This window comes from Notolepis coatsorum (assembly GCF_963971535.1).
Source record: "Notolepis coatsorum genome assembly, chromosome: 2".
In the NCBI taxonomy this organism is placed as follows: domain Eukaryota; kingdom Metazoa; phylum Chordata; class Actinopteri; order Aulopiformes; family Paralepididae; genus Notolepis; species Notolepis coatsorum.
Window position 1 is genome coordinate 161749151 of NC_140166.1, and position 15861 is coordinate 161765011.

General features: G+C 43.1%; 1 protein-coding gene across 1 annotated transcript in view; it reads left to right on the plus strand.

Annotated features, from left to right (window-relative positions):
- The window catches only part of dspb (desmoplakin b), a 112834-nt gene that overhangs the window by 76092 nt on the left and 20881 nt on the right, over window positions 1–15861 (plus strand). The window contains exons 18-23 of the mRNA XM_084308370.1: window positions 6497–6687; window positions 8333–8495; window positions 10654–10737; window positions 11450–11557; window positions 12505–12603; window positions 12688–14505. Of these exons, the coding sequence (XP_084164496.1) occupies window positions 6497–6687; window positions 8333–8495; window positions 10654–10737; window positions 11450–11557; window positions 12505–12603; window positions 12688–14505 (2463 nt within the window). The remainder of the gene's footprint in view (window positions 1–6496; window positions 6688–8332; window positions 8496–10653; window positions 10738–11449; window positions 11558–12504; window positions 12604–12687; window positions 14506–15861) is intronic.

Below are 15861 nucleotides of genomic sequence, written 5' to 3' on the forward strand. Positions count from 1 at the left end.
CTTATATCGCTTCATGCATGAGGCCCATTGTTATTGTTATTGTGCCAGTGTCACTTGGGGGCGGAGGGGCATACAATACACTCTGACGATACTACATGTACACTCTGACGATACTGCATCTACACTCTGACGATAGTACATTGTTAGATTCTGATCAATCAGCCGGTATCACGTCTTCGTCTGTTTGGTTTGTGTTCTCATTTCCATCCACTGACTCTGCGTTGTGTATTTGATTCCCCCGACGTCTCCTCATACTGGCTGATAAAACCTTATCATTCCCCGTTAGTGCAATCCGCAGCATAAGTATTCACCACCTTCGTAAGAATTCGACACCTTGACAGCATACCTTTCTTGAAAGAGCTCATAATCAGATGTTATCAAATTGTATTGTCCTTGCTATCGTCCTTCTGCTATTCAGTCCAATAGTGGTCAGGCCTGGTCGTTAGCCAAAACCCTCCTCGTGTTAGCCGAAGCTAATGATGATGTGGCCTCCTTCCTCCCCCCCCCCCCCCCCTCTCTGTGATGAGAGGAGGGAGTCTCTTCTGTGTGATCTCAGTCCTAGTCAGATTGTAGTCTCAGTCCTAGTCAGATTGTAGTCTGCCCTTACCCGGAACCACTGTTCGATTTATATGATCTTCGTCATAGCAACAACGGCCCGCCCCTCTTCTGGTTGTCATGTGCCGCGCTGTCATGACAACTGCTAATAACCTTTCACACCATTAAAACACCGTTTCTAATGATGTCAAACCTCTCCCTCGCTTTGTGCCTGTATCAGCTTGTTGATGTTCTTGATCGGAATGTAAACATTCTGCCCTCTCAGTGTGGTGCTCACACTGACTCCTGCTCGCTCTGAACCACCTCCCCCACTGTCAGCATGCACATTTCGACCTCTCTGACCTGGCCCCTTTAGATGCGGTCATCTCCCCCAATATACATTACATACATTGAAAACCACCACCACCGATTTCTCTCAACATGTACTCTCTGACCATATTGCATCTACACTCTGACGATACTGCATCTACACTCTGACCATACTGCATCTACACCCTGACCATACTGCATCTACACCCTGACCATACTGCATCTACACCCTGACCATACTGCATCTACACCCTGACGATACTGCATCTACACCCTGACCATACTGCATCTTTAACCTGTCCTTGGAACAGGCTGTCATCCCCACCTATCTGAAGAAGTCCACCATCATCCCTGTACCCAAAAAATCTACGCCCGCTTGCCTCAACGACTAGCGCCCTGTAGCCCTCACCTCCATAGCCATGAAGTGCTTTGAGAAGCTAGTGAAGGGCTACATCTGTTCCTCCCTCCCCATCAACCTGGACCCCCTGCAATTTGCATATCACCCCAACCGGTCCACGGAGGACGCCATAGCCCATGTGCTGCACACAGCAGCATCACACCTGGACAAGAGGCAGGGGAACTATGTGAGAATGCTGTTCATCGACTACAGCTCAGCATTCAATACCATAGTCCCCTCCAAACTCATAGCCAAGCTCAGGGACCTGGGCTTGAACTATGACCTCTGCCAGTGGGTCTTGGACTTCCTGACGGGCAGACCCCAGGTGGTAAGAGCAGGCAACTGCACCTCCTCATCCATCACGCTCAACATAGGGGCCCCCCAGGGCTGTGTTCTGAGCCCCCTCCTCTACTCCCTGTACACACATGACTGCGTGGCACAGCGGAACAACAACACAATCATCAACTTTGCTGATGACACAGTAGTGGTGGGCCTGATCTCTGCCAACGATGAGAGGACCTACCTGGAAGAGGTAGAGAATCTGTCACAGTGGTGTCAGGAGAACTGCCTCTCCCTGAACGTCAGCAAAACAAAAGAGATGATTGTGGACTTCAGGAGGTCGGGGGTCAAGGACTACAGCCCCCTCAGCATCGACGGGGCACCGGTTGAGAGAGTGAACAGTTTCAAGTACCTCGGAGCCCACATATCCGAGGACTTGACATGGACCACACACATTGACAGTGTTGTGAAGAAGGCACGACAACGCCTCTACTTCCTCAGGCGCCTAAGGAAGTTCCAAGTCAGTCAGAAGATCCTTAGGAACTTCTACTCATGTACAATAGAGAGCATCCTGACTGGCAACATCACCTCCTGGTTTGGGAATAGCACTGCACAAGACCGTAGCAGACTACAAAGAGTGACACGTTCAGCCGAACGTGTCAATAAACACTATGCAACAACCATCAAATGCACACAGCACACACACCCACACGCACACACTCACTTAAACAAACAACACACTGCAGCACCCACTCTCCACACTTTAGATCACACAAACACACTTTATATTTATTGATAAAGGATTTGCACTACAACTAGTACACCTACTGTAAATTGTACCTAAATTGCACCTCATCCCATTTCTGCCTTGCACTATATAGTATTGTATATTAGTACACTGCATAGTATATTGTATATTATATGGTAACTCATTTACGTCTATTCTGCATCGAACATTGTACATATGTCTATACTGAACACTGTGACCTCATTTTTTTACTTCTAATTTACATGCTATACTATGTTATTTTATTTCATACTTATCTTGTCTTGCACAGTCTCTGGAGCGTAACAGTAAGAAGCATTTTGTATAAAAGTATTCTGTACTTCTGTATGACAACTATTAAAGAAACTTGAAACTTGAGAAACTTGACCATACTGCATGTACACCCTGAAGATACTGCATGCTACCAACATCCGCAAACACTGCAAACATCTAAAGTCACCACAGTTTAGCAGCAAGCTGTATAATTTAGAGTACTTACAGTAGTACTTAGGCGTTCTTCCCTGCTGAGCAGAGATGGTGTAGTAGTGGTTAACACCTCCCCCTCTTGGACCCTTCCCTAACCACGTGAACCTTCTCTCCTGTGTCTCCCTTACTCCATATCCCTCTCAACCGTCCTATAGGGAGGTGTAGTCTGACGTCACTGGTTGTTCCACCCGTATAGGGATTTATCGCTATTGTAACAATTCTGCCCCAGGGAAATTGAAAAGCTTTCCATTTTTGCATCAAATGAGTTCCCTTCTATCACTAACATTATTTTTTTAAGCATTTTTGGTTGAAATAAAATTTGGCGATTTTTTTTTTATGATTAATTGCGAATATTTTCATGTTGAGCTATAGATTGTGGATGAATAAGCACAGAAAGGTACACCATGCAAATGTTAATGCTTTATTTGTTTTAAACAAGACGATTTAGAAATGGGCAATGGGGAAATACATTGCGTTGGACAGAGGGTGGAAACGGCAATGACGTAACCACTACACCTCCCTATGGTCAAAACAATGGGAAACTGTAAGAGGAGAGGAATGCCTTTCGGCATGGAGTTTTAAAATGTTCCATGAATCAGCCTGTTGCTCCTTTTGTAGAGGCAGAAAAAAATAAATCGTGTTCAGAAAACACCCAAGGCCTTGGAGTGCACCAGTCCTGGCACTGCAGACCTGCCTTCTGTGGAAACAGAATAGCAGACGCCTGTTACCGCATAGTTCGGTGACACAGTCCGTCACGTTCCATTAGAGGAAGTGAGAGCGTATCAAAGCTTCTGTGAGGAGAGCTCAAGAAATGGATTTAATAAAGGGCACTTTGAGGCCAAAGAGCTTGGTACTCAAGACACTGCCTCCCTATGTAACTGGCTTTTTATTTCTATTTATTTATGTAAAATAAAGTCTTGGTTTAAATACGTGGCTAAGTTTAGAATAGAATAGGAAGTGAGGGAAGGGTAAGGAGGATAGATTAAACTAAAGTGACACTCAAGAGAGATGCAACACCCTCACTACAGCACATGTTGTTAAGATAAGATTAGATGTTCCTTTGTTGATCCCTTGGGAAACTTCGGGTGTCATAGCAGCATGGGGGAGGGGGAGGTGGGGTGTACAGGTGTGGGCAGGGCAATAGTAGAAAGACAGTTATACAGTATATAAACAATATAATTAACTCTTAAATTAAAAACATGAGAACAAAAAAACAGTGTAAACAAAGGTGCAGATGAGGGTCTGTATGCCCTTATCGGTTATATTATACATTACAATAAATATAGGCAATAGATCATTTGAATCTGAATATATACTATGAGTAAACAGTATACACAAGGTGCAGTATACACAAGGTACCCTAACTGGCATGATATACGTCACACGCGTATTAGTTTATTCGTTTATCATACATTTAATAGTTCTCCGGCTGCTGGCAGCAGTTGACATGTCCTCCTGCCCTCCAGTAAGACTGGGGAGACTCATTATAATATCGTATTGTCCTGCTGGGGCTCCCTGGTCCATAGAATATCATCTCAGAATTAGGGCTGGGCGATATGGCCTAAAAATAAAATCTCAGATTTTTTCACACCACATCCGAAAATATATATATATATATAAAAGGTTATTACTCTTGATCAAACAAAGATGAATGTCCCTATTGGGATTAATAGTGCAATAACTTGCTTTTTCACCAAACTTCACTTAAAACAAAATGTGCCTCTTGATCATCAAATAAGAATGAATTTCCATATTGGGATTAATAAAGTGCAAATCTAACTTTCACCAAACATCACTTTTTGTAAAATAAAAGGTGACTCTTAAAGAAAAATTATAATAATAATAATAATAATAATTAAGTGAAAATTGATTTTCATTTTTAAACATCGTCCTAAATCATGAATTTGAATTAATTGATCAAATCTATTAATCGCCCAGCCCTACTCAGAATATACTGTATAGTGTAACGACCATGGATGCTAGACTCTATGGGTCGGACCCTTTAGTTGACTGGTTAGTTCTGCCCCCTGTGGTCTGGACCGACGCGGGGGCGATTCCCGGCTGCCCCCTGAATTCACTACATTGGCGTCAGAAGTGGATGGTGGACCGTGAGGCCATCGGAAGCGTGCACGTCCAGAGTCGCAGGGGAGCTGATAGGCTGAAGTGTGGGGACACACTTCCAAAAGGAGGGGGGTAGTGTTAGTGTAACGACCAAGTTTCAAGTTCAAGTTTCTTTATTAGTTGTCGTACAGAATACTTTTATATAAAATGCTTCTTTCTGTTTTGCTCCAGAGAATGTGCTAGATAAAAATAGATAAGTATAAAATAAGTATAGTAAGTAGGGCTGGGCGATATGACCAAAAACGTTATCGCGATAAAATTATAAAATTATTTTCATATAATTCGATATCGATAATTATCGTCGATATAATGTCTGTCAAGTTTAATTAACTTCTTATGCTGCTGCGAATGTCTCAAGTCGAGTTGATGTCGTCATCAGTCCGCGCACGTTAGCAGTTAGCCGACAAGCGGAGTATCTCATGACAATAAATATGACACTAAAATACTCTCTTCCGCCACAATATATTGAAACGAACTGTATACCCCACACTACTATAAACGTGGCCTCAGAATTCAAAACACACACATACTCTGCACGTAAATATATAAAACATCGCTGTGCAAGCTAATTAGCCTAGCAAGCCTTGTTGTTGATAAGCGGTGTATTCCATGACAATGTGCTAAAATATGACACTAAAATACTCTCTTCCGCCACAATATATTGAAACGACGTCCACTGTATACCCCCACTACTATAAACGTGGCCTCAGAATTCACGCCACACACATACTCGGCACGTAAATATATAAAACATCGCTGTGCAAGCTAATTAGCCTAGCAAGCCTTGTTGTTGAGTGAGTCCTACCTCCTTCCGGGGTAACGTTGGTTGTTGGTTAGTGAGTGTGCTGAGCCGAGGCTGAACGGAGCCAAGCTTGGAAAATCGATATATCGAAACTTTGCGACCACGTTTCATGTTTATTTCGAGGAAATAATTTATCGCGATAGTTATCGTTATCGTTTTATCGCCCAGCCCTAATAGTAAGTATAGAATAGAAGTCAAGTACGTAGACAAAAGTGTTCAATATATACATATATACAATGTACAATGCAGAGTAGAAAAGTAACTGAGTTACAATACAATATACTATATACTATACAGTACAATGCAGAAATGGGATGAGGTACAATTTAGGTACAATTTACAGTAAGGTGTAATGAGGTATGGGTTGTAGTGCAAATTCTTTACCAATAAATATAAAGTGTGTTTAGGTGTTCTAAAGTGGGTAAAGTGGGTGCTGCAGTGAGTTGTTTGTTTAAAGTGTGTGTAAATGTGTGTGCTGTGAGTGCATTTGATGGTTGTTACATAGTGTTATTGTCATTTAGCATTCTGATGGCCTGAGGATAGATGGCCATGGATGCCTAGACTCACTAGCCCTTAGCTAACGTGTCGGACCCTTTAGTTGACTGGTTAGCGCTGTCGGCTGTGGTCTGATTCCCGGTTCCCGTCACTCCATGCTGTATCTAATAAAGCAGAAAAGGCCATAAAAACATATTTAGATAATTTTTCTAATATTGTGGGGTCACAGCAGACCCCAATCTCTGACCCATGATGTGACGTTTTCCTCCGTGTTGGTTGTGTGTAGAACATGAAGGAGGAGTTGGAACAGAAGAGCGACGTCTTGTCCACCATGGAGGCGGAGCTGGGAAGGACAAGCCAATGGAACGCGGTGGGCGGGTCTTTCCACAGGTGTGACACCATCCTGGCCCAGTACGGCGAGCAAGTCAACCAGCTGGGAGACCGCTGGAGACGCATCCAGAGCCAGATTGACACCAGGTACGCCTCAACATGCACACTTTATACAACTATTGTATATAATTTACTGCTCACTTATATACTTCCTCATACTGTGTGGAAGTATGGGGGTCGACATTTAAAAATACTGTAAATCCAGTAGTCTTACTGCAAAAGCGGGCCATTTTGAGCATTAATAAGGCTTAAAAAAAACTATGGAAGGGATTAAAAGGAGATGTATTTCTATTGTTGGGGTTAATTTGTGGAACAATGCTGATATACATTTAAGTTTAAGTCATTTGCTTTTTTTTATGGTTTAAGGGTTACAAATGTGAATACTTAATTTGAATATAGGACAGGCATATAAACATTATTCTTCAGCCTGTACCTTTTCAGTCACTGCCAAAATCCAAGACCGATGATTGTGAATATTGTATTGTGTGTTTTGACTGAATTAAAAACGACTACTACTACTACTACTACTACTACATATAAAGACAAATACACACAGATTTCAATGTCCCAGACATGTGTTTATTGAGCTTAAAAATTATTGATAGACTTGATAAAGAATTACATCATCAACGCATGTCGATTTATAATTTTTTTTGTTGGAAAGTATTCTGAAAAGTACAGTACCGGTATGTATAAGAAAACTACTTTTGCTTATACATTATATTCCAAATAAATGAAGTCCTGTCAATAGACTCCATAATGCATCCCCAAAGTCAAGTGACAGTCTAGCTTAGCCATAATGTTGTTGACGGAAGACTCAACTGTTGCCTGTGTTGTTGAGTTGAGTTAAATAAATGGAGAGACCCTCCAGATCCGTTTCAGTCTTTGCTTTTGTATAAGTGAACATTTGAGAAGAAAGAGACTCCTGTTGCCTTTCTGCTAGCTGTCCAGTTCAGCACCACGGACAGCTCCCTGAGTCTGTATCAGCATACAGCAGAGCTGTCTGTGGTGCTGAACTGGACAGTGACCAAAGGGGCAACTCAAGAGTCTTATTTCTCTCTCATTCACTCATACAAAAACAAATGGAAATGGATATATATCTTCAGAGGGTCTCCGTTCGACTCAACAACACAGGCAACAGTCTGAGTCTTCCATCAAAAACATTACCGGCCAGTTTGACCAACTCTGGAATTAATTATCGGGTAACTAAACCGGTTGGTCGGGCTGGGCCAAATCAGGTTCGGGCAGATAATCAAAGCTCTACAATACCACACTGTCTTTATACCTGTATCACTGTACATATTGGTATTACAATGCTGTACATAGTACATCTGATTAGCACTACACCCAGTAGTACTCATTTATATATTTTATACCCAGCTTAATCACCTGTACATTGTATATTACTAGGGGTGTAAATATTTGACCCCACAACGATTCGACTCGATTACGATTCTTCAGGCAACGATTCAATGCATCATGAAATCTCTTCATTTGACCACGATTCGATTCAATGCGATGCGATTAATTTAATTCGATTATCATTAACATTTTCAAATCGATGCAGTTGAATCGTCACCTTAGGATCGATGCATTGCGATGCATTGATGCATTGTTACACCCCTATATATTACTATTGCACTTTGCTGTTACATTTGCATTTATTCGTGCTGTATAATCACAATACATTTGAATTTAATCTAATCTAATCTAAAATTCCCCCCTCACTCAGACTGAAGGATCTGGAGTTGTATCTGTCCCAGCTGCAGCACTACAAGAGAACCAGCACCTCCCTCCACGACTGGATCGGAGCCACGCGGAAGAGGCAGGACGTCCTGCAGGCCACCAAGATAGTGGATCTCCAGACCCTGCACGACCACATGAGCAGTCAGAAGGTCCGTCTCCTCAGCTGTCCGTCAGAATCAAGTCAACTTTATTTATACAGCGCTTTGATGTGTAATTGTGTGTGTGTGTGTGTGTGTGTGTGTGTGTGCGCGTGTGTGTGTGTGTGTGTGTGTGTGTGTGTGTGTGTGTGTGTGTGTGTGTGTGTGTGTGTGTGTGTGTGTGTGTGTGTGAGTGAATGTGTGAGTGAATGGGTGAATGTGAGGCATAGGTCATGCAAGAGTGATATCGGTAAAATAGCTACGTATATATATTTAGCATTAGCACATTTACCATTTAGTAGGGCTGAGCCCAAACGTTCGAACCTTCGTTCGTTAAAACGATTTTTTTTTTCTTTCATTCTATTCATTCTGTTTAAACCAATGGGGTTTTTCTTCACAGTTGCAGATAAAGATTAGGCTACACTAATATTATAGTATTAAAAACTGATGAGTTATATTCCTTAACTCATTCTGCGTCATCGCTTAATGCGCCAGAGGGCGCTAGTACGCCATCACTTTAATCAATGGGGGGACTGCGAGATTTGCGAGTGCTTAAAGTATATCTTATATTATAGCTATGGGTCTAATACACCTGTCGATTGCCAGTGAGTTGCTTCCAGTCAACATGTACAAAACGGATTGTTTTTTCATCCGTACATTTCCGTTTTATACCGTTTTGAATATGAATATAGTTTTGGTGATTCTTAGTAATCCCAGGAAAAGACGCGATAATAGCCCTTTAGTGGAATACACTAAACACGTTGTCATTTTTCGCCTGATTATCTAATCATCCTGAAATCAACGCTAGATTATCGTTATTATCCTTCCTCATGCAAGAATGAAAAGGGCCCTGGAGTGCGGCGCTCCCCCGCCACCTCCTCCCACTCAACGGCACACAGCCACACACACACACACACACACACAGACAGCCGCGATCGGGGTAGAAAGAAATATCAGATCAACGCAAGATTTTATATATAGCGTCCTTACCTGGTATCTGATGTAATGCAATAGAAATAATCCAATTATCTGATCGCCATTCCAAATACTGCTCGTGGAGGTCTGTCCCACATTACCGAGCGTTACACATGAACGGGCGGGCAGGGTTAGTGTACCATGCCATCGTTGTAAAGGCCTGCCTCGTCTGAGTATTTAAACCCTGCCTGCACGGCTCAGATCGGCCCTGAAAAGAAACTACACCATTTCTAATAGAGTGCAATACCTGCTGGAAGGCGTAGGCGGCGGTATTTGCCCTTTTGCGAGCTCAGACCCATTCCCAATGATAACATCAGGCTGGATGGATGAAAATGAATGGATATAGCTAATAAAAGAAATAACGATTAAAACCCGACTATACTCGTGATTGGCACTGAACGGTTGGCTAGTTAACCTGACTGGCGTTGAATGAGTTAAAGAAAGTTGATTTAATTGATTTAGTTGGGCTGGGGCTTCTCCCTGGGCTGGGTCTGGGGCTGGAAAGTTGATTAAAAAATAAATAAATAAAAATACTCATTTAATCAGATCAATCACTTTATTCAAATTGAGGATTTAGTTTGAGGATATTTAAAAAAATAAAATAGTTTATAAAAAATAAAAAAAATAAATTAAAAACGAAGGTTCGAACGTCCATTCGAAAAACCCTGACGAAGTTCGAATCCCAAAAACAGCCTTTTCACAGCAGCCATTTTGGCTAGTCATAGATGAGTAAACAAAAGGGTAACCATAGATATGGAATAATGAACCATATATATAGAATATTCAACATTCTATACTCATCCCGGCTGCGTGTCAAAGTGTCCTTGAGCAAGACACTTATTAACCTCCTAATTGCTCCCGATGAGCAGGTTGGCACCTTGCATGGTCGCCTCCAGCGCTTTGGATAAACTGCTCACCCTTCTGAGCACCAATAAAGCACTAGCTACACTTGCTCACTTAATGGAACACACAAACATTATGGAACGGACCAGTAGCCTAGCTTAAAACAGCTAGGCTAGCTGGTCTGTATCCACTTCCATTCATTTGTGTTAGGCTAGCTTGCAGCCGGATAGCTTTCAGAGAGGAAATTGGTATCTATCTCCTTGTTTGACTCTGGAGAAGACGGTAAGCACATTTCCCTGATAATGCTGGAATGTTGCTTTAACAACTACGATGTCCTTAATTGTGTTTTCAGGCACTCAATTCTGAGATCAAGGGGAAGAGGGAGACAGTAGAGAGTGTGCTGAGGGACACTGAAACTTGTGTGAACTCTATCACGGTAAGCACATCTAAACACATAAAGTCTATCAAGGTAAGCACATCTAAACACATAAAGTCTATCAAGGTAAGCACATCTAAACACATAAAGTCTATCAAGGTAAGCACATCTAAACACATAAAGTCTATCAAGGTAAGCACATCTAAACACATAAAGTCTATCAAGGTAAGCACATCTAAACACATAAAGTCTATCAAGGTAAGCACGTCTAAACACATAAAGTCTATCAAGGTAAGCACATCTAAACACATGAACTCTATCAAGGTAAGCACGTCTAAACACACAAACTATCAAGGTAAGCACATCTAAACACATGAACTCTATCAAGGTAAGCACGTCTAAACACACAAACTATCAAGGTAAGCACGTCTAAACACACAAACTCTATCAAGATAAGCACATCTAAACACATGGATTAGCACTTGCTTCCAAATTGTGTCTGTGACAAAAATATATTTTCAAGACATTTTGCCAATTTCGGTTCAAAAAGTTATTTCTATTTTAGAAACTACTTTGGCAGCAAATAAATTAAACAATCTACTGAAGTTCTGAATCCAGGACGCATTGTGTGGCCAGTTCAGAAAGAACGTTTCATGATCTGCGTGACATATAATTTCAAACTCAAAACCCTGCCTTTCACTCCATGCAGCAGCTTCTTCTTCTCTTGTTTTTGCTAGCTTGGTCATGATCTTTTTTTTTCTTTTTTTTCCAGGACTATGAATCAGACTTGTCCTCATACACCTCTGGTTTAGAGACTCTCCTACACATCCCCATCAAGAGGACCATGCTGAAGTCTCCTTCTACGGATCTCACTCAGGAGGTAACGTCAACAGCGCCCCCGTTGCCCATATTCACACGGAGGCCATTTTTCTCTTATGTCTTAACACTTTCAATGCCAACGACGAGATATGTAGTTTGTTCATGCCGACAGTTCATTGCCAACGACGAGAGATCTCGCTTTTTTTTTTATTAGCGATTTGAATTCATATTTCATCAATCTAGTCTCACGTTAGTGCTGCAAACTCTCTCTGAGTTCCATTGGGAAAATACCGCCCCCTATCGTCTCCCTGTGGTACTGCACCCCTTTGGAATGGATTGAATGAAAAACATGGGGGGGGGATCCAGCTTCCTCATTTTACTTCTCTGAATTCTGTGTATTCCAGAATATTTCAGTAAAGGGCGATTATCACAGAATCTTTATATTTTCCTGAAACAAAAACAAGCGTTTTTCAAAATGGTATAAAACGGAAATGAACCGATTAAAAAACAATCCGTTTCGACAATGTTGACTGCAAACAAGTCATTGATAAGCGACGGCCAGATTAGACACATAATTTAAGACATAGTTTATGCGTTTGCAAATATGAGAGCTCTATCATTGAAGTGGGTGGTGGCAAGGAAGCACTAAATCGTGCACCGAGCTCCGGCATTGAAAGTGTTAAGGTTTGAGATACAGGTCAATTGAGATACAGAGATACAGAGTTTCTCACCATCATGCAATCATGTATCTGCAAACTCTGTATCTCTGTATCTCAATTGACCTGTATCTCAAACCTTGCCCTCTTTCTTGATCCTCCAATCAACTGTTGCTTTCCTCGGACAAACCTTGTTTGAAGCAACGGTTGTGATTGGAGGATCAAGGATAGAAGGTGGAGCTTGAGATAGGTCTTCAAACCAATTTTTGTGATTTAAGACTGTAATCCAGTTACATGTAATCAGTTACTACCCGGCCCTGCTCATGCTGAACTTGCCTTGTCTCTGTCCTAGGCTACTCTGCTGCAGACCCGTTACAGAGAGTTGCTGGCCCTCTCAGGTGACCACCACAAATACCTGGGGGAAATGCTCAAAAACATGGAGGAGCTAAAGGTATTAGCATACTAATGTCACAGCACTTTAAAAGCACTCGCGTTTCTATTATGCAAGATTCTAATCTAAGATCTCTACCTGCAGATCCGTAACACCAGGATCGACTTGCTGGAGGACGAGCTGCGCCTGCTGAAGGAGGACATCCAGGACCGCAACTCCAAGAACCGCTCGCTGGAGGATGCCATCACCCGCTACCAGGCGGAGCTGACCCAGTCCCAGGACCATCTGCTGTCGGTGCAGGAAGTGAAGAGGGACACAGCCCTGGAGTGCAGTGCCACCAAGGAGAGCCTGGACTCCACCCACACCCAGCTGGCAGGCCTCAATGACCAGCTGGGACGCCTCAACCACCTGATTGAGGAGGAGAAGAGAAAGAGCAGGCTCGCGGAGGAGCGCTACGGGGAGCAGCAGGGCGAGTACGACGCGATGCTGATGAGGAGGCAGACGGAGCTGCAGGAGGTAAACCGGGCCAAGATAGAGGTGGAGAAGAGCATGGTGAACAAGGACCGCGAGGCGGAGAGGCTGCGCAGGCAGCTGGCTGAGGAGGCGGCGAGGATCAGGGAGATGGAGCTGGAGATGTCAAAGGTAAGGAGTCAATGCAGTGCAGAGATCAATAACATAAAGGTCAGCTACGAGTCCCAGATCCACGTCGGTCGCACGGATGTCCAGCGTCTCGCGGCCCAGAGGGAGGATCTGGCCGTGGAGCTTCAGCAGCAGTGTGAGAGGATAGAGGCGGACAGGAGAAATCTGGAGGACGAGCTGAGGAGGGTCCGTCTGTCTCTCAGCCAGACCGAGGAACTCCGAAGAAGGACAGAGGAGGAAGGTCACGGTCTGCGCTCTGTTATCACAGAGGACGGGCGCAGGAGGAGAGAGCTGGAGGACCAGGTAGAAAGCCTGGCCAGGACGAGAAGGGAGGAGAGCAGCCTGTACAAGGAGGAACTGGATGAAGTCATCAAAAGCCTAGTGGAGAAGACTGAACAGCTGGAATACATCACACGCAGCCTGGAGGAGGAAACCTGTAGGAGAAAAACCATGGAGGAAGGGCAGGCTGTGTTGGCCCAGGAACAGACCCTGGCCCAGGTACAGGCCGAGCTGACCGCCTCCTCCATGAGTGAGAGTGAAGAGGAGCTGGGGAGATTCCGCTTGGAGCTGGAAAAGGAGAGAAGTGAGAGAAGTAGGGTTGAGCAATACATGAGCAGCTTACAGGGACGTATCAAGGACCTGCAGACGGTCAGAGACGAGCTGGAGAGGCAGGTGGGCATGCTGATGAAGACCAACCAGGAGGAGGTGACCAGGAGGACTAGGGTGGAGACACAGATGGAGGAGACCACCATGACTATGAGGGAGTATACCAGCATTATCACCACTCTACGCCACAGTCAAGAGCAGGCCAACGTGTCGGGAAAGAGAGGTGGAGAGGAGCAGCAGAGACTGCAGGGGGAGCTGGAGAAAAGCCTGAAGGAGAACAAGGCCTCAAAAGACCGTCTGATCCAACTGAGCTCCGAGCTGAAGGCCCTCCAGCAGCAACTGCTCAAGGAGCGGGCACATGTGAAAGAGGCGAACAGCCGCAATGAGAGCCTCTACATAACCATAGAGGAGAAGAGCAGAGTGCTGAATGAGAACGCTGTCGAGCTTCAGAGGCTGAAGGAGCTGACGGAAACCCTCACTAAAGAGAGGTTGAGGCTGGAGGAGGAGCTAAGGGGAGTGCGGCGTGAGAGAGAGGAGCTCATGAGAGCTAAACAGGGGACTGACGATGAGCTCGCTTCCCATATTACTGCCCTGGACCTCCAGCTACAAAGCAGCAGCCGCAACAGTCTGGACCACGAGAGCCTGGTCTCAGAGCTCTCCTCGGAGAGGGAGAAACTCAAACTGGAGATAGAGCAAATGCAAAAACAGGTCATCGAGGTACATTGGAACTTCAACCGCCTCATCTCGGATGGCTTTTGGTCTTTCCAAATCAGAGTCATAATTAGAACAATCAAGTAGCTTTAGCTGGCTGTGGACAAATCTTTCCGTTGCATGCTTGGAGACCTGTAGACACCCTCTAAATGACTTCTTGTGGCTCTGATTTGAACACACATACCTGTAGGTCTCTGTATGTGTGTAAATACATTTGCATGCACAAGTGTACTCTACTTCCCTTTGCCTGCCACCCGACCCGTCTCCGTTATAATAGTTCACCAATCGGCATGCTTTGTTTTGTCTGAATGATCAATAATTTCAATGTCATCATTGCCCCTCGTCCTCTGGTCTAAATATACATTTCTCATTGTTTAATTGTGTTTCCTTTGTGTTGTCTGAATGCCTTTAAAGTATAATTCCTGTATTTCTGGACGTGATATTCAGATGCTTCTTTGACCTGAGATTAGTCTTAAGAACCAAGTGAAATTGGAATGCTCGGTTTAGTCCTCTGTTAATTGCCACACAAACATCAGCGAAATCTTGCCACCACAGATGCTTAATCAATTAATAATAATAATTAATAATTAATAATTAATTAATAGGTGCCAGTGTGGCATGTCTATTCCAAACATTTTCAAAGGACAACATCTGTGTAACAGACCTTGGCCTGGTATTTTCCTCGACCTTTGTCCAACTTTAAATAGTGTTGCTGATTTAAACTGATTCATGACGATTTGACTACAAATTATGAAAAGTGTCGTATTGGTCACTGTGACTCCCATTCACTTCACTAACTTTTGCACTCCAGTACCTTTTTCTTTCAATTCTCAGGATAAAGAAACATCTCAGTGTCACATTAAAAAAGCGGAATCATACTTTAATCTACAATCTGCAATTCATACAACTGTTTAGATTTGATTATTTACATTTTTATTCTTATTAGACATTAAGAAAATTATTCATAGTTTTTATAAGACATTCCACAAATAATTGGTCCTTGCATCCAAAGTCCCACTGATTATATTGTTCCAACTCCTGAGATGATCTGTCTACTATTTGGTTGAATTGCACATTGTAGACTGGATCTGTGATTCTGAATAGTACAGTCTATAGTTTGTCTGTGTAATTTCTGTGGTTTTAATTATGAAGTATCCTAATTTAGATATAGTGTGTCTGTAGATGTATCTAGGGTTGGGGAGGTTGCAATCAAAGTCTAAGTTACATAGGGATTTCTTGCTTAAAATCGTAATAGCAAGTAAAGTCAGGAAGGCTAGTTAAACTGTCATTTAACTACTTTCAGTTGCATTTGTATTTATAGGCTGTAATTTGATTGATTATTAACATTACCGTTATTACATT